The 19,654-nt window shown below is 34.4% G+C and overlaps 3 protein-coding genes across 4 annotated transcripts in view; 1 reads left to right on the plus strand and 2 right to left on the minus strand.

The window, feature by feature from the left end:
* Positions 1-2,222, minus strand: part of LOC111707350 (ankyrin repeat and LEM domain-containing protein 2) — a 13,676-nt gene extending 11,454 nt beyond the window's left edge. The window contains exons 1-4 of one of the 2 annotated variants that reach the window (XM_023480446.1): positions 1,988-2,222; positions 1,721-1,816; positions 1,489-1,604; positions 724-786 (exon numbers count right to left, since the gene is read on the minus strand). In XM_023480446.1, the coding sequence (XP_023336214.1) occupies positions 724-786; positions 1,489-1,604; positions 1,721-1,816; positions 1,988-2,197 (485 nt within the window). In that variant the 5' untranslated portion in view covers positions 2,198-2,222. The remainder of the gene's footprint in view (positions 1-723; positions 787-1,488; positions 1,605-1,720; positions 1,817-1,987) is intronic. The other variant, XM_023480454.1, reaches the window with a different exon arrangement.
* Positions 2,223-2,228: 6 nt separating this feature from the next.
* LOC111707364 (protein numb homolog) lies at positions 2,229-6,495 on the minus strand. The gene is made up of 5 exons (XM_023480465.1): positions 5,311-6,495; positions 5,189-5,257; positions 4,881-5,104; positions 4,683-4,795; positions 2,229-4,519 (listed from the first exon to the last, which is right to left on the minus strand). The coding sequence occupies exons 1-5, from the start codon at positions 6,469-6,471 to the stop codon at positions 4,425-4,427; spliced, it is 1,662 nt and encodes a 553-aa protein (XP_023336233.1). The 5' UTR covers positions 6,472-6,495; the 3' UTR covers positions 2,229-4,424.
* Positions 6,496-12,399: 5,904 nt separating this feature from the next.
* On the plus strand, positions 12,400-18,782 carry LOC111707294 (sodium/potassium-transporting ATPase subunit alpha). The gene is made up of 3 exons (XM_023480378.1): positions 12,400-12,499; positions 15,619-15,697; positions 15,800-18,782. Exons 1-3 carry the CDS (start codon positions 12,484-12,486, stop codon positions 18,711-18,713), a joined length of 3,009 nt encoding a protein of 1,002 aa, XP_023336146.1. The 5' UTR covers positions 12,400-12,483; the 3' UTR covers positions 18,714-18,782.
* The last annotated feature ends 872 nt before the right edge of the window (positions 18,783-19,654 follow it).

Genomic DNA, 19,654 nt, shown 5'->3' on the forward strand with positions numbered 1-19,654 from the left:
TTTTTTTTTATTTTCATGAAAAATTTGCTGAAATGAGTGAAAATTTAAAAAAAACGGTGTATTTTCCAGGATAAAATCCGTACAATCCGTACAATTTGAAAACAAATCCGTACAATCCGTGCAATCCGTACAATCCGTACAATTTTAGGGTTAAAAAAAAATCAATCCGTACAATCCGTACATTTTGGCCACCCTGTATTTATATTATCTTGAAAAAAATATGTATATATCAACTGAGGCAGACGCTGAACTCCAACCTTCGAGTGTGCGAGGGGGGAAAGACTTCACTGCAGATTTTACTTTTGAACATGAGCACTTTTTCAACAATTTTCAATTAGATTAGTATTTATTTAGAGTTAGGATAGGTCAAGATACTTTCTGGGCCGAGCGCTGCGTCTAGGACAGGCTAGGGGGGCGAGCGCTGCGGCTACGAGTTAGGTTCAGTTATGACACTTTCTGGGCCGAGCGCTGCGGCTAGGATTCAATCTCGATCTATAAATGTCATCCCCCTTAATCATGCGGCAGTGAAGTCTTCCCCACCTCGCACACTCGAAGGTTGGAGTTCAGCGTCTGCCAAATAAATGCAATGCTGTTTTTGTAAAATGATTCATTAAGATAATAAAAAACGTACACACCAGTTTAAAAATAAACGGAATATGTCTGATAAAAAACAACAACAAAAAAGTGAAGATCACATTCAAACTGAATTATCTTTTCCACTACCTTGCACCAGCATTCAAAATTGTAGGAGTATCTGAAGGAGTCATTAAGTACGTGGGGTTTGACCTGAACATTTTATCGTTATTGTTTATGAACTTAACAACAGGCGTGCTGCATGAGTAGATTATATCATTTTCTATGACCCGGGACCCCCCGTTCTTAAATCAGTAGAGTACACTTCCCTGTGGACAATCAGATATTGCTTCATGGTTGTTAGTTATTACCATAGATAAATAAACATAGATAGCTTATGTACACAAAATCACCAAGAATTGTACAGTCCGCGAACTCATACTTCTAGGGGTCAAGGTTTACTTCAATGATAAGCGGGGTGGTTTGGTGTTTTAATGGATTTCATAATAGAGTGTAAAATAACTCCGGGAATGGAACTATTTGAACAACAATATTTCACTGAGCAATATATTATATTGACGAGAACTTAAGAAGGACATGAGAAGGACTAAACTAACTTAAATTTCTCTCTATGAACTCATGTACACCACAAGTACTCAATAATATAAGAACAGCCAATGTTCACAACCGACCTAGTTAATCTATATAGTAGGAATATCTTTAAAACATCTCTGTACATTTATATCTTTCAAGTTGAAAAATGTCGTCTTATGCGCAATCTTTCTTTATCTATGGTTATTACTTTCAAGGTTAAACAAGTTTATTTTATAATTCAAATTTCAAAACAAGGATTATATAGTTTTCGTTGATAAAGTTTACAAAATAAATTTGTATTTGTACTTAAATAATAATTACCTGATGCAATCTAGAATATAGTCAATATTGCCTGCTTCAATTGCTTTACGGAATTTAACAGTTTGCTGAGATACAGGGGACTTAAAAGGGCAGGATTCTCCAGATGTACAAATTATCTAAGAATAAAAACTATTCATTAATCTTTTAATTAAGAAAATATGAGATATGAGATAATCAACTATTAAAAAAATATGCAATATTTGAATCTTGTTAATGAATTTCAATCCGTCACCTTAGGCTTAGGCTTACAGGATAAAGATGAGAATTCCACTGCTTCAGTTTTACTTCTGAACATCTTAAATCTAGCCTCTTTATTATCTTTAAGCACCTGAAACCAGTTTATAAATTAGTTTAAGAAAAAGGAATTTATGTAAAAATAGAATTATACTTTATTTTTTACTTCCCCGTCAAAAATTTTTTTTTTCAAAAGAAATTCATAACGCTGACGGATTTGAGACAGATTTCGTTAACGACTAAATACATCAATGAAAAGGTTTACCTTAATCAGCTCCAATCTATCTGTAAAAACCAAATGTTCAGTTTCAGCCCTTTCACGAAACAATTCCTCAGGTAACTGAATAGCATAGTAATTCACTGAAACATCGTCTATCGTGTGGCTAGGTTCGTCCTCTTTGGTGACAGATTCGTCATTATTTTCAATAGTTTCACCCTTTTTATGAGTATTTTGGTCCATTCCAGAAAAGGACATTTTTGGGATATCTTACTTTCCTTTTCTGAAACTTGGATTACAACATCGTCAGTTAAATACAATAAAAGATATCCATGAATATATAATTCTATAGTAAGAGGACAGAGGTGGGGTTTAGTTATGATTTTGCTTTGAACAAATCAATTGTATATGATTAATAAAATTAAAAAAGCTTGTTAGATTAAGATAATATTTAAGAAGAAAAAAATCCCCCACCTTTGTCAAAAAAAAATTAATGACTAGTAAATTGGTTACATTATTTTTTCATACTTAAGTTTTTACGGAAATTCTGATCAAATTCTACCGATTATAATTTTCATATACATGTTTAAGGTTAGTGCTGAAAGCCAGAGATAAAATACAAAAATTACAAAATTCATAGAAACAACTTATGAATGAAACTAACTAAATAAATTCAAATGCAAGTCCTTTTTAATTTGTAATTAAATATAACAAAATTTCGATAATAATGTTTAAAATGTCAATATACATGATAAAATAAGATTAAAATCGTTTAAAATATTAAGAAGGTTCTTTATAAACTTCACGAGGAAGAATAATAAAGTTAAACAATCGAAAAAGAATACACTATTGAAGGGTTATCAACTATTCCAGTAAAGTATAAACGTTTCATGAAAAGTCTAAGCGGCGAAAATCACAGAAGACTAGCTTAAAGTTGAGTTTTGTTTGTAAATGTAAAGAACTGATTTCTTATAAAGTCGTATATATAATCACATTTTTAAGTAACAACGCCAACCAGGGTTTTCTGGCGAAAAATGGCACTTAAAATTATACATAAAAACATGGTAATTTATCGCTTAATTTTTTAAAATCAAAATTACTATTTTATATTTTAATGTTTTAATATTTTGTCGTGTTTATAATAAAATATATCCGCAACATATAAGTCAATAATCCAGTCAATAATAAATCACGTTGATTAGTTAGCAGATTAATCTTACATTTGACTTATAAAGTATTTCCAATTATTGATGTAAATTTTAATCAATTAAAAATCGTCATTATCCCAGTGGTTTTTAGCACATAGATAAAAACAAGTAAATATAAAATTTCTCTAGATGACTGAACCTCGCGACTGGATCAAATGTCGTGATCAAATTAGGGAAGGTATAAAGGATTTGCTTTTTAGAAAGGTTAAAATAGAATTTATCTTTTTATATTTAATTATTGAGTATAAAGGTAAAGGACTAGAAATATAAAACACGGATTGGGTCAAACCTCGCCTGTTTGTTTTTAACGCCCCCCCCCTTTTTAGAAAAAAGCAACCATATGGTTCATCTAGAATTTTGTTGTAGTCGTAAGACTTTTCTTAGTGGCAGACTTTATGGACCAATATACTTCTTGTGACAGATTTTTTTAATTTGTTGGGGGCAAATTACATGAACTTGCGAGAGTTTATGTATAATTTTAAGAATTTCCTAAATATTTGATGAAGTGGGGGCAAAAAATCTATTTTTTTATTTATCTTTTTTGATATTTTTTACTCTTAATTTATTATTATTTTCCCGAATTCAAGGAATAAACCTCTAAAAAAACATAGCTAACTTCTTGTAAGAAAAAATAATTTTCAGAAGGGGGGGGGCTGGTTTTTCAAGAAAATAAACACCCCTGTCTGGACGGATACTAGATCAGATGAACCCATAGATTAGGATAGATAAATATTAGTCACGCGCGGGATGTTGCTAGGCTCTTTTACGGAAAAGATAAGGGGGGGGGGGGTCAACGGCATATTTAAATTGAAATCTCACAAGTATTTAATAACTGGATTGAAATTTAATATCTATAATTTGATAAAATGTATTAAAAACGATTATTATTTAATTTATCAAAATTTATATTCATTCAGGACGCATAGAAATGGACGAACTGATTATACCTGTTGGGCGCTTATAATTGGACGGCTTGGTTATCTTGTCAACTGAGAAAATTTCTCAAATATCGATCGGAACAAAAAACAACTTCATCCAGTTCCGTAATAGTATGTCGAATCCAACAAGTACAAAAACTAAGTTTTCAGATGTTTTTCTTTTTGCATGAGAAAAGCAGGTCGTAAAATTGTGATAATAAAAAAATAATTAAAAATTAAAAGAAAGAAAGAAAAAAATATAATAGATAAATTGTAAATAATAGTTATAATAAATGATAAGTATGTTCAGTGTTCACTGTTTTGTAAACACAGTAAACATAATTTACGCAATTAATTTAATTAAAGAACTGCTTTGAAGGGATTCGTATTTTTCAGTGTGTTTCGTTTAGCCAACTGTGCAAACTCCTTATCTAAATCTTCCTCATGGTCGGAACCTAATAACAAACAAGTGAAAATGTAAAAAGTAGTAGTTAACCCCTGTTTCATGTTCATATCTATTAATTGTTTATCACTGAATAATAACTATTTTGGGATCTGAAAATAATGTGGTCACTCTGGATAAAGAATGCAAATTTTCTTGTTTTACAATTGATCTACCTTGGAATCCGTATGAAGCATTATTATCTTCAATATCTGATATTTTACTCGTAAGTGAAGCGAGCCAATTATCAGCTGGGTTATCTCGAATGTTCTCGGTTTTACTGTTAGATCTAATAATTAAGTTTAATGATTTTAAAAAAGTGAGAAAAAAATTTAAGTAAATAATTATGCGTCTATACCGTCTATACCAGATACCTGGAGTGATGTTTAAACTTGCTTTGATCTGGGACCAGATCCCAAGGATTCTTATCAAAAGGTATATCAGTGTTAGCTTGGTTATTTGTAGAGGAGGGACTGGGATCAAGAGACGAAGGAAGAGGATCAGGGACGGCAGGGGCAAACTTGATAATTTCTGGACTTGGACTAATATAGGGTAAAGGACGAGGCTCTTGCAGTTGTACAGGTTGCACTCGAGCAACCTAGAGACAAATTTATTTACAATTCTCTTAAAAAAGTTTTATTTTGCATAATTATTCATTTTGCTTCATTACATAAATTGTCACCTGCTTATCTGGCTCCCCATTTCCTTTTCCTCCATTATTATTGATGTTATTACTATTATTGTTGTTTCCCTAAACAAAAATTAAATGTAACAAGATCATGATTTAAAGTGTTAATCGCTTACCTTAGTAGAGAACCTTTCTGCTGTCATTTTGTTCATCAAATTATTTATTTCGTTCTTCAACTCCTCGTCCTCAAAATTTTCCTCAAGTATCAGAGAGATCCTTGACTTTTCCTTTCTCTGTACTGTGGAAGGAAGGGAGGTCTCTCTAAGTGACGAATATGCAACACCTCGCTTAAAAGGTGAATTTCCAGCAAGACTGGCCAACCCCTTAAAAGACGCTTGGCGTTGAAACATAAGATCTGTGACATGTGGACGAGCTACAGCATGTGGATTCTCTACCTTTTGAACAGGGGGTGGGGAAGAAGGTTTAAATATCTGCGGATCCTGGATTCTCTCTGAAATTGTTCCTTGGCGGAATGAACCAAATTTCGTAAAAGTTCCGTCAGACTCATTATAGCTCATACTAACACCACAGTCTGACTCTCGTTGTTGTTTTCTCTCCAGACAAATAGAAAATGCAACTCCGACTGCGTGACTTATTCGTTCCCCAGAATCTTCTTTCGCTAGAAAAGCATGACACAGCCATCGTCGGGTTGTTCCGTCACGGCATATGTAAGCAAATCCCTTCTCACAATTCCTGTCGGGAGAACAGAAGGACACTTTCTCAATAACCTGGTCAACCAGCATTCCACTTGATTTTTTCTCTACTACACGAAGTCCGTCTCCGGATACATGTAAGATGCTAGAAACCGGTTTCTTTTTAGACTTCTTCAGTTGCTTCACGGCGGCTTCACAAACTTCCATACCACGGGAGTCCAAAACCTCAATGCTTCCCAAATACTTGACAGCAAAAGTGCATCTACCAGCCCTAACACTGTCTTCATCATTTTCAAACTTCACAGGTTTTTCTTTCTTCTTGGACTTGTTCTTCTTCTTTCGAAAGGAAAGACTTCTACGGAATTTAGATTTTTTATCAAATGGTTCTATCTGGATTTGATCATCAGGATCCTCCTCAATTTTGGGTTCGTCAACTTTTTTCTTGTTATTTTTTATTCTAAGACTTTGGCGCAACCTGGCCAGCCTGCTTGGAGGGGCTATCTCACCTTCTCCTGTTGTACTCATCTCAGATATTGTTACAGCGTCAGTTTCTTCCTTCATTTCAGTCATCCCACTCTCTTTCTGTTTACCCTTACGCCGAAAACTCTTTCTCAATCTCTCCATCCTCTCTGTAAAACGGTTTTAAATAATGAAAGTGAAATGTCGCACATCATTCTTTGGTCCTAATAATTGTTTACAACTACTTTACAGGGAAGTTCAGGGAAGTTTACTTTACCAAGGGTTCCCAATTCAAGGGAACCCGTGGTTAAGTTGTACTAGTGTAAGCTGTACTAGCCGCAGCGCTCGGCCCAGAAAGTGTCTTAACCTAACCTAACCCTAGATATATACTAATTTTATTAAAAATTGTTGAAAAAGTCGTCATGTACAAAATTGATAGGTGGGGGGTACAAATTACCACTATTTACTCCTGTGCGCCCTGCATGTCCGGATTCGTTGGACAAGTTGAAAAACGAATGAAATCAATCAATCTTTAAAGAAGTATAATGAAAGGATGATAAATTTAAGGGTGGCTCAGATGAGAATTGAGAATGATGTGGCTCGGAAGAAGAGTTGTTGTTGCTGGTCTTTCATCACAGGTGGTAGAATTAGAAGAATATAAGAATAAAGGCACATTAAATAAAAAGAAAGTCAGTTTGTATTATTAATTATTTCTCCTAGAATAAAAAAAATCTGTTTTTCTTTTCCACAAGGTTATAGGTTACTACCGATAAAAACTCGTTATTTCTAGCAAAACTAAAACCAAAAATGGAAAACAGCAGAATACTTAAACCAATATTTCTAATAATTAGGTTCGAAATTAATTAGAGTTATTAATTTGCAATTGTATTTGTGATTTTCGTTACAACTTGCCTAGTTGACAATTAATAAAGCGCAGATAATTTTTGAATGCCGCACAGAGCTCTCATAATTCTTCCACATCACAATAAACTTAAAATTTGTTTGGCATTTTTATATTTTTCGAGTTTCACGATTTAAAAAAAAATGCCAACATCAAAAATATACTCATTCAAATTCTCGTATCTTTTTTTAGCTCAATTCTTAGTTACTTAATCTTTACAGTTAAATACTTTCTTAAATCCCAATTTCAAGGTCCTCTTGTCGTCTTTGTTTTAGATGGCCGCAATGGTGTCATATCAACTGGACTAATGCTCATTTGGACTATAAGTTAATGTTCGTTTGGACTTTAGATCATTTGAACAAATATATGTTCAATTGAACTAATTTTTCAATTTGTAAAAAATTACCTCCTATCTATTTTTAAGTATTTTTTACACAAAATTATGATAGTAGGATTTTAGGTTAGCTTCATATAGCCCAAAAACTATACGGATCAAATCATCAATGCGCGCTCCTTGGACTTCTGGGGGAATTATCCAATTGTTATACCTGGGCATTCAGCAAAACCGTTAGGAGCATCTGCCTTGGCGAGAACAGTGCATACTGGAGTAGTTTCGCCGCAACAATTCCCCACCCTTCCCACCCCAGCAGTAACTCTCTGTAATGAGGATAGAAAACTCAAACATAGCATAACCTGGAGGCTGGATACCCTTGCCAACATCAAAACAAGAATTCGAGAGATGAATTTCGCAGTGACAATCATCCCCTTATACCAACAGATATGGCTCCTGCTTCCACACCTGGGGCCGTTCGCATCAAACAACTCAGCAGATAACCTAGCATGGAAAACTTTGCTGATCACCGTCTAGGATCCTGGAAAGGCACTAAACCCAAGCAAATGCTTCATCTCTCAGACGCGCACTAAAGCTATAAGATGGACAAAGCCATAGTTGCATATTTTAAAGTGATCTACAGCTAGGATGACCGAGGACAGCTTCAGATCTAAAAATGAAGCTTTAGCTCATATAGATCAATTAAAGCTAGCAAAGCTAAGATCTAATTTATCCCCAGATCTAACGACACATCTCCAACAGAACGGATCCAGTCTTGGGAGGATTATTTCAATTCCCATGGGAGGATATGTTCTCCTGATAAGTTAGATTTGTGATGCCAAACCTAAAAGGACGAATACCCCACCCATAATTAAGTGAATCTCGTATTATTCTATCCGCGAGTTTTCTAAAGATCATGTAATATGCAGTCTCCGGAATTTTAAAAACGAATAGTTATAAAAATTTCAATGTAAAAACTTTAAAACAAATCATAAAAAATTTAAGCTTTTAAAAATTAAAGTTACATGAAATGCTGATTTAATTCCAAACGTTAGTGAATGGTTTTGCTTAAAATTCATTGGTGTTACCATGTTTAATTTTAACCCATCGGTAACAACTTGCAGGGCCCAGGGGACATTAGTTCCAAATCGGGTTTCGGTCCATTTTTAACACCATGTGCACTAATGGAAAGATTGGATTTTTCGGATCTCGTTCCATATATATTGAGAAAAAGTCAAATAACTTTAAGCAACATTCCATTTATATAATGACACGAACAACTATATATACTTTTAAATAGAATACACCGATGTTTTTTTTCTTCTCGGCTTGGGATAAGTTAGCACATTCGCCCCGGGCCATCTATATATAAATTTGGCTTGTCTGTCTGGGTGTTTGTTTGTATCCAATAAACGTCAAGACGCGGCTGAACCAATCGGGCCCAAATTTTTTGTGGGACATCATGTGACCACAGGGAAGGTTTATGAATTATAAAAATTAAAAGAAATATGTTTTAAAGGTTTTTGATTTTATAAAAAAAAATTATAAATTCTTGAAAATCCGCGATTTTTTTTAAAATCCGCAAAATTTTTTTCTTCTTTGTTTTAAAATGTAAACAAAAAGAACATGTTCACAATTTAAATAGAAGATGGGCGCGAAACGCCCTAACTGCCTGGAATTGAATTTCTAGTTTCTAATAATACTCACTGTTTGGAATTTATGTCCCCTGCAAATAAAAATGTTGAATTAAAAAGAATAATGAAATAAAATATTTTAACTTGAAAAATAAGAAAGCACTTTTTGACATATTTTAGTTTAAAGTTGTAATTGTTGCTCGGAGTGAAGGCGAATTCAATAATCCTACTGGGTTAGAAGAAACAAAAAAAAACCGAAAAAAATTCCTAAAAATTATATTAATATTCCGTAAGTTCTTGTACATCAAATGTCGTCGAATATTAAACACAATACTGAATAATTTATTTTCAATTCTTTTAGTGTAAATTACAGAAGTATATGCCGCGTTGAATGTCTATTCATTCAACGCGGCATGCGCGTAACTCCTTTGGGCTTCTGCCTCAGGGTCTTATGTGAATGAAAAAAACCCTAAATCTTGAAAAGACGACATCTATTTAGAGTAACGTTCTATCTGTATTGTTATTAATTATGCCGAAAACGATTTAAAAAACACTTTTTGCATCGTTTTAAGACATTTTTGGGTCATTTTAAGCATATATATCTTTTCTTCGGGTAAAAATTTGAAATAGTGTAATATAACAGAAAATCTTTTCTTGAATAATATCAATACTGTTGAAAGAATAAATTGGAAGGTTTGCTTTGCTGTAGTATTTCGTGTGTTTCGTGTGAACCCAGCTCACCTTGCGCTATAAAATAAATTAAAAATTCATAGCACTGCTGTGAAAATAATATCTATTTATGCAACTGCCTTGTGTTTTAATACGGGACATTATATTTTTGCCTGGATTTAAATTATATTAAGTAAAAATCATGGCAAAAATATAATTTCCCAAATTATACACAAACCACAAGGTGCATGGTTGCTTATATAATTTTATTCCTTTTTTAAACCGTAAAAACGTGAGAAAAAAACTCTAAAATCCACAATATTAAGTAAAAAATTCAATCTTCTGCGACATAATTTCTCATAATTATAAGAAATAATATCCCAGAAAATGTTCAAATTGCAGGAAAATACACGGGATATTATAATTCTCTCAAAATACAAACTGAATACAAACGTTTTTTTCTTTAGTAACCTTAATACTTAATCGTATTTTTTAAAGCTTGAAGAAACCAATTTTACTTTGATATCTGCATATTGTAAAGTCTTACATGTTACAATAAAATTTTTAATTGAATAAGATAAACAATTCTTATCAAATCTTTAACACGGATTTAACACAGTTCGATTTTTATCTCAGCTTGCCTTTCCCTTTTTAATCTTAATTTCTTCATATATATTAAAATCAAAAAGAATAAGAAGTATAAGTTTAAAGGTTGTTGAATAATAGAAGAAGCAGGTTATTCCAGGATGATTTTAAACAGGAAATAGGAATAAAGGGAAAGGAAATGGCGCTGGTCTGGCGTGAGAAAGCAAGTCGAACTGCTTTGCAGATGAGTTCGGTATTCCTTACACAGAATATTTTGGTACGGACACAAAACATGACTACGGTCAAGGAAATTGCAGAACAATGTCGTCAATTATAATTAAACTTGAATAACGAGTAGTTTATTGTAAACTTTAATCAAATTATATTCTATGCATAAAAATTTGGCTTTTATAGAATTGACTTATATATGTAAAAAATATATTACATGTATATTAAACTTATTTATAAGTAAACAATTAACAATAAACAAATGTACTCTCCTAGACAGTACAAATATTGAGATTCTTATGTACTGTAGTGTATATACCTACAGTACACGCCTTCGGTTCGGTATTCCTTACACACACTCTTTTGGTACAGACACACACACATGACGTTTCCGCCCCCTGATTTTATACCACAAAGGTCTTTGAAGCATTATGAGCTCTTCGAAGTCCAATTAAATGTAAAGACGAGTATCCATTGTATTTCCTGCAGTGGTTACCAGACTTATCTCTACTTTGATAGTAAGAAAAGAGTAGAAATCATAACTGCATTAATCAGCATTATTTTGCCGCAGTGAACTCATTTATTCTTAAAAATGGTTAAAATATAAAACTGTAGCAAATATAGTGTACTGTTATAGGGTGTACACTGTACACTGTACAGTGTACAGTGTGTATCTATATTTTGAGTTATATTCTCTTAGGTTATATTATAGATACAGGGTGTCCCACGAAACATGACAGTTGGTGAATAGTTTAGAATGTCTTTTTCCCTAATTTGTTAAGTTGTGTGATACCAAAGATCAATAAAAATATTATATGGGAGTCACATTATATTAAAATTGATTTCAAAGTAAAATATAATTAAGCAAAAGATTTGTTTAACTAAAAATAGCTATTTATTAAATGTCATGTTTCGTGGGACACCCTGTAGATGATAATTCCAAAAACCTCGGCGCATCTTCATTTAAAATCATAATATGAGATCTTATACTTTATACTTTATAAAAGAATAAATGTATAAAAAATAAATCAACTAGCTATTGGAATTTTTGTGAGTAAATGGGTTCATACAGGGTTACCCACAAAGAATAAGATTTCAGAGACGACTGTACGGAATTCACCTCTTATTCACGACTAGCTTGGGAACCCAGCGATGCCCAGGAATTACTAAAAGTTACAAAACCAAGCTAAGAACATTCCCCCGTGAGTCTCCTGAGTGTCCCAGTTAAAATTTGAGGCAAATCGGTCCTGGGGTTCCTGAGTTATGGTCGGACAAACAAACAGACAGACAGATAAACAGAAATTACAATTTATATATAGATTCTCTGCAATAGTAAACTTGTTTCTTGCTTTGACAAATCATTAAATAAGCCATCAAAACACTATTTTCACGGCAAAAGACTTAATTTTACCTCAGGATATCCATATTGTACCAGTTTCAGGTCGTCTTTACAGTTTCATTCTTTGTGGGTAACCGTACGTGTAGCCACAGCTAGTGTATGTATTTATATTATAGTGTGTGATTTAGGAATTTAGAACTTAATTTACTCTTGTCGCATTCCCTTTCTATACCTTCTCTGCCTTGTTTGAATATCCCTTCCTACAACCCCACCCTATCTCCTAGAACCTCACCCCCTCCTCCTGTCATCCCACCCCGACCCCATCTCCCTCCACGCCCCCCCCCCCTCATCCCTCCCTTTCCCCTAGAATTAGCCGGGAGCTGTTGGTTCGGGCATGGTTCTCTATTCCCCGGCGAAACCTCGGCTGGTTGGATTGCAGCCTCTGTAATAACCTCGCTTCCCTCTCTCAGTTCCCCTCTCACCCTCCATCATGGCTCCGCCTAAAGGTAATAATTTTCCGTCATCATTCGTTCTTTTTTATAATTTCATTATTTCGTGAATAGATAATTTAACAGTCATGTTTCAAATTAGTTTTTTTATTGCAAATTATTGTCATAAAATTTTCACTTCTTCAACGCTTTCATCCTTAATTTCTCTGATTAAGAGTTATTTTTTTGTAAAAATCTTTTATGTCCCTTTAAACTAGTTACATTTTTGTTAAATGTCTTTATAGTCCAGTTGAGTGGAATTTGTAGGAACTTAAATAAATTAAAGTTTTAAACTACTGTTTGAACATGATCTCTTTTCTCTTACAATCAGGACCAATATCACCGCACCCCCCTTCCCCGCCCATTTCCCATTACTCTTGATTAATTCTGTTGTCTATATTAGAACATATTCAAAAGAGTACTGACGAGTGCTGGCCCTTCAAACTATTCAAACTATCTAATACCTCCTCAGGAAACTAACGATTCAGTATCCTATTATGAATTATAATCCTACTCTGTTCCCCTCTCCTACCTTTCTCAACCTCTCCTTAGTCCTTTCTTCTCTCTTTCTATTTTTCAAAAAATGTTGGTACGACCTCGATTAATTGTTCTAATCCGTTTTCTTCTTTTAAAAATCCGGCTTCTATAATCTATAACATTAAAAATTTTACTTTACCAATTCCTACTTATTTGATTACGGACATTTTTTATTCACCAATTTATTCCTAATTCCTAATTACATTTGCTTAGATTATTCTTCTCTGTTTCTACTCCATGTTTTTTATTACTCTGCTCCGAGCTTCTTCTGTGTAGTCACTTCTCAAGCTATACGTACAACTGCTTCATAATCTGCTTTATATTCCATTTCTGCATCTTCATTCGGTACTTTTACTCCTCGGTACTCACAGGTGTGATATTTGTAAGATTTCTTCTTCATCTCCAAATTCCTGCTTCCTGATCTTTATCTTTCCTCCTCCGACGAGAAAGAAAACTGCTGACATTTGCCCCAATTTTTATATCAAACAATAATATATATAACTCCACTTTTTCTCAGATAACATATTAATAGAAGGCTGTTTTAATGAATCATAGTGATCTTTTATTAAATGTGAGTGTAAATGTAATTTTAAGCGGCTCTACAGAATAGAGACATATTTTGATTTGTGGCATGTTTGATTCACAACGGTACCCTTTATCCCCTTTTCTATTTATTTCTGTTCATTCCACTAGTTAAGTCAGATAGTAAAAAGACTTTCGTAGTTCGAAGGTCTCAAACTTTGTCCAGTAAGCTAACCTTTTAATGCCAAGTTTATGTATAGAAAGGTAAAATGTTCTCCTTGTATGATGGTTATTGTATTGAGACTTCTAATGAAACCAATATGTTCTTTCACTCTTTCGGCTAAAGATCTTTATGAAATTTGGTGAAGCCTTTGTACTTTTATTAAAATTGAGTCAAATATACATAAACTCGAGATACTATGTTGATTTTTAATTAAAAATATATTTTCGCTTCGGATCCATTTTTTAAAGGATCTGCATTAAAACTGTAGTAGATGTTGTATTGAATAGTTATTCCTTCAATCATGTTTGTGAGCTGATTACATGATTACTAACAACAACATAAGGTTACGTTATACATCATCAATATATTTTATACATACTCTTAATGGCAGAAAGGAAAAAGAAGTTTCCTTGCTACCCCACTCCTATTTTTGTGTATTTCGCACAGAATTTGTCAAAAGCCTGTAAAACATAACAATAATTTATATCGTATTCTCAATCTCCTCTCACTTTTCAAATTTGTTTTGTCTTCCTTATCATTTTTTCATTAATTGTAAGATTCATAACACAATTTAACAAACAGCGCGCGTTTGGATAAACTGTGAACATTTACAGTTTAAAATTAAATTTAACCAGGAAGATAAGGTTTGAAATGTGAAGTAAAATAAAAAATGGCGCAACTGTATTCAAACTCTCTTTTTAAAGAAGTTGAGTCTTTGCCACAAACTCTGACTTTCTGATTCCTATATCTTTGTAACCCAATGTTGTAAATCTTTGATATTTCAAGCTATGCCTTCTGTTAGATAAAATAATCTAAGTTTGAAATATCAAAGGTTTACACCAATCAGGTTGCAAAGATATGACGATTAGAAAAATTTGAGTTTTGGAAAGGACTTAATTTCTTCATACTTTTTCTGCAATATATCTTAATTTACAGCAATGTGTTTCCTTGTATTATGTATATGAGTAGTTTTGAAATTAAAATATAGTATAGTTCTATCTATAGTTTATCGATCTTATCTTTCTTTGATTATAGTTTTATAAAACCATATAATATAAATTAATATGCCAAAATCAATAAAAACAACTTATCTTTATATTTACATACACGATACACTTTAAAATCTTATGTTTATCATACAAGGACACGAATGTTAAAATTCTGCTTTAAAATGTTATGGGAATAGTTTTGAGTCTTACATGCGAAATCGATAAATAGAAAGTTTGTATGGTAAAGTTACTTCATGATAATCAATAAACAAACATAACAAGAACTTTTCATATTGATCAATAAAGATTGTGCTTCTTATCAGCATTATTGTGTATAAATTATTTTATGAGTATTATTGGTATTAGTTTTATTATTTTCAATAATAAAATTATTGTATAAAATTATTTTTATTATTATTATTATTATGATAATCTTCATCATCATTATTATAATGACAATAATACATACAAAGCGTAGTAAGAGGATATGGGGGCCCTGGACCAGTGAAATTTATGTATGGATTTCAGGGTTTTTTTTTCAGGCCACAACGGTTTCTGAGCCCCCCTCACCCGATTTCCTAATTTATTTATATATAAATATATATTAATATGTTTGCTACAGCTGATAAAACGACTGAACCGAATTGGCTGAAATTTTTACGGAAGCTCGTGGGTACCGCTCTGGGGGGGGGGTGACAGCGGCTACATTTTTTGAAATTCAAAGGGAAACGCCCAGCACTTAAGCTAAAATCCTGATTTTATACCAAGCGCGGGTAAACGGCGGGAGTAACTATGTCTATGAATAACAATATAAACCTAGGCAATGACGGGCACTCCAGCTAGTAACTATTATTATCATTTTTCAGGTAAAGACAGGAATTTGGCTGACCTGAAGAAGGAGTTGGAGGTTGATGATCACAAGATAACTTTAGAAGAACTATACAGGAAAACAATACTAAAGATAATAATTTCCTAAAATTCTTATTAAAAAAAATCTTTTGAACGGATTCTTTAATGACAATTATTCTTATGGTATTGCTGAATCAGGAGAAACAATGTAAACCCCGAAACTGGTCTTACTTCCTCCCAAGCAAAGGCAAACCAGGAAAAGTATGGATTGAATTGTCTCACCCCGCCTCCCACAACCCCAGAATGGATCAAGTTCCTGAAAGCGCTGTTTGGAGGGTTTGCCATGCTTCTTTGGTTGGGAGCTTTCCTCTGCTTTCTGGCATATGCAATCCAAGCTTCAACTCTAGAGGAACCTCCAGATGATAACTTGTACCTTGGTATCGTACTTTCTGTTGTTGTGATAGTGACTGGTATTTTTTCCTACTATCAGGAGTCTAAGTCATCAAAAATTATGGAGTCCTTCGCTAACCTTGTTCCTCAGTACGCACTTTGTCTGAGAGATGGAGAAAAACTCACAATGAAAGCCGAAGAACTAACCATTGGAGATATTGTCGAAGTAAAGTTTGGAGATCGGATACCGGCAGATCTCAGAGTATTAGAATCAAAGGGTTTCAAGGTTGATAACTCATCTCTGACTGGAGAATCTGAACCACAGTCCAGGGGCCCTGAGTTTACTCACGAGAATCCATTGGAGACAAAGAACCTTGCATTCTTTTCTACAAATGCAGTTGAAGGAACTTGCAGAGGTATGGTAATCAGCATCGGAGATAACACCGTAATGGGACGTATTGCTGGTCTGGCATCCGGGCTAGATATGGGGGACACTCCAATTGCTAAGGAAATTGCCCATTTTATTCATATCATCACAGGTGTTGCAGTCTTCCTCGGAGTAACTTTCTTCATCATTGCCTTCATCCTTGGATACCACTGGTTGGACGCAGTTATCTTTTTGATTGGTATTATTGTAGCTAATGTACCTGAAGGTCTTCTTGCCACTGTTACAGTGTGTTTAACCCTGACTGCCAAGAGAATGGCCTCCAAGAATTGCCTGGTAAAGAATCTCGAGGCTGTTGAGACCCTTGGATCTACCTCAACTATCTGTTCTGATAAGACTGGAACTCTTACTCAGAACCGAATGACGGTTGCTCATATGTGGTTTGACAATCAAATTGTTGAGGCTGATACTTCTGAGGATCAGTCAGGATCCGGGTTCGACAAATCTTCTAATGGATGGAAAATCTTGGAGAGATGTGCAATCCTCTGTAACAGATCTGAGTTCAAGCCTGGTCAGGAAAGCATTCCTATCCTCAAAAGAGAAGTAAACGGTGATGCTTCTGAGGCAGCTTTATTAAAATGTACTGAACTTTCATGCGGGAACGTAATGGATTACAGGAGGAGGCACAAAAAAATCCAGGAGATTCCATTCAACTCCACCAACAAGTTTCAGGTATCCATTCATGAAACTCCAGATGAGAAGGATCCTAGTTATCTGATGGTTATGAAAGGAGCTCCTGAGAGGATTCTTGATAGATGTTCCACAATCATTGTGAACGGAGAGGAAAAGATTCTGGATCAGGAGTGGAAAGATCTGTTTAATACTGCCTACATGGAGCTGGGAGGCCTGGGAGAACGAGTCCTGGGATTTTGCGATTTGATGCTGCCTACTGATAAGTATCCAGAAGGGTATCCCTTTGATGGAGACGATGTCAATTTTCCATTGGAAGGTTTGAGGTTTGTGGGAATCATGTCTATGATTGATCCTCCAAGAGCTGCTGTACCTGATGCTGTAAACAAATGCAGATCTGCTGGCATCAAAGTCATAATGGTTACTGGTGATCATCCAATAACCGCAAAGGCAATTGCAAAGTCTGTTGGAATCATATCAGAGGGAAATGAGACAATTGAAGATATTGCTAGCAGGCTTAACATACCTGTGGAGGAAGTGAACCCAAGAGATGCTAGAGCTGCTGTAATTCATGGCGGAGAGTTGAAAGATCTAAATGATGAACAGCTTGATGAGATTCTAATACATCATACTGAAATCGTTTTTGCCCGAACTTCCCCCCAGCAGAAATTGATTATTGTTGAAGGATGTCAAAGAATGGGAGCCATCGTAGCTGTTACTGGTGATGGAGTTAATGACTCACCAGCTTTAAAGAAGGCTGATATTGGAGTTGCTATGGGAATAGCTGGATCTGATGTTTCCAAACAAGCTGCTGACATGATACTTTTGGATGATAACTTTGCTTCTATTGTAACAGGAGTGGAAGAGGGTCGACTTATCTTTGATAACCTGAAGAAATCGATTGCTTATACGCTGACTTCTAATATACCTGAAATATCTCCATTTCTTCTTTTCATTCTTGCTGACATTCCCTTACCACTTGGAACTGTAACAATTTTATGTATTGACCTGGGAACAGACATGTTGCCTGCTATCTCTATGGCCTACGAAGAAGCGGAATCTGACATCATGAAGAGGATGCCTAGAAACCCGTTTACGGATAAACTTGTCAACGAGAGGTTAATTTCTGTTGCGTACGGAATGATTGGAATGATCCAGGCGTCAGCTGGATTCTTCGTATACTTTGTCATTCTTGCCGAGAATGGATTCCTACCCCAGTATCTGTTTGGGCTGAGAAGAGCCTGGGACTCTAAGGCTGTGAATGATCTAAAAGACTCCTATGGTCAGGAGTGGACCTACAGAGACAGGAAGCGACTGGAATATACATGTCACACAGCCTTCTTTGTTTCTATTGTTGTGGTTCAATGGGCTGATCTAATCATCTGTAAAACAAGAAAAAATTCTGTGTTCCAGCAGGGAATGACAAACATGGTGATGAACTTTGGTCTTGTCTTCGAGACCCTACTGGCAGCCTTCTTGTCATACACCCCTGGCATGGACAAGGGTTTAAAGATGTATCCGCTAAAGATTAACTGGTGGTTCCCTGCTCTACCCTTCTCTGCACTCATCTTTATCTTCGATGAGGTTCGAAAGTATCTTCTCCGACAGAACCCTGGAGGATGGGTAGAGAGAGAAACATATTATTAAACTTGACTTTGTTTATGTCGACATTTAATTGTAGTTAATTATTCATAGAAATATAGTTATGTATGCACATCTGTTCTAAATTTGATAAAATGCAACGTTTGTTCCTGGTTTTAAAATTTTGGATTATCTATCAACCAATCTTTTTTAAAATTGCTAAATCATAAACATACATATTTAAACTGCACAGTGTCCATAGCCTAATGCTTGATCTCAATCTTTTGTTAATCAGCAGATTGATTTGATTCAATCTTTATTCGATATCCATTGGTCGTCGTTACCTGCAGGAATAACTGAAATGAAATGATCAAGCATTGTTCTCAAATTAGGCGCCATGACAAACTCCTGAAAGACAAACTCCTGAAAGACAAACTCCTGAAAGACAAACTCCTGAAAAGACAAACTCCTGAAAGACAAACTCCTGACGAGACAAACTCCTGACGAGACAAACTCCTGAAAATAAAAACTTCTGAAATACAAACTCCATAATATCAAATTTAAAAAAATTAAAATGGTTATTCTGATCATTGTAATACTTTGCTGCTTGAAGCATATTCAAATTACTAAAGATTGAGAATTTTTTCTAGGATATTTGCGGATTTTTTCTCCTAAAGTTTACGAATTTTATCATATTTAATTCAGAGAAAAATTTCATAATTTCAGGAGTTTGTCTTTCAGGAGTTTGTATTTTCAGGAGTTTGTCTTGTCAGGAGTTTGTCTTTCAGGAGTTTGTCTTTCCGGAGTTTGTCTTTCAGGAGTTTGTCATGGCACCATAAATTAAAAGCGCCCGCTGTGGATACCGAGATCAAGTTGAACACTTATGGGTACCCAACACAAAAGTTAAAAATCATGGGACAGAATTAATTCAAAATTATAAAAAATTATCCATTACACATTTTTCTTTATTTGATGAATTTATGTGGCCTTTTCAATATCAACTACTT

This window comes from Eurytemora carolleeae, unplaced genomic scaffold, assembly GCF_000591075.1.
Source record: "Eurytemora carolleeae unplaced genomic scaffold, Eaff_2.0 scaffold39, whole genome shotgun sequence".
Classification (NCBI taxonomy): domain Eukaryota; kingdom Metazoa; phylum Arthropoda; class Copepoda; order Calanoida; family Temoridae; genus Eurytemora; species Eurytemora carolleeae.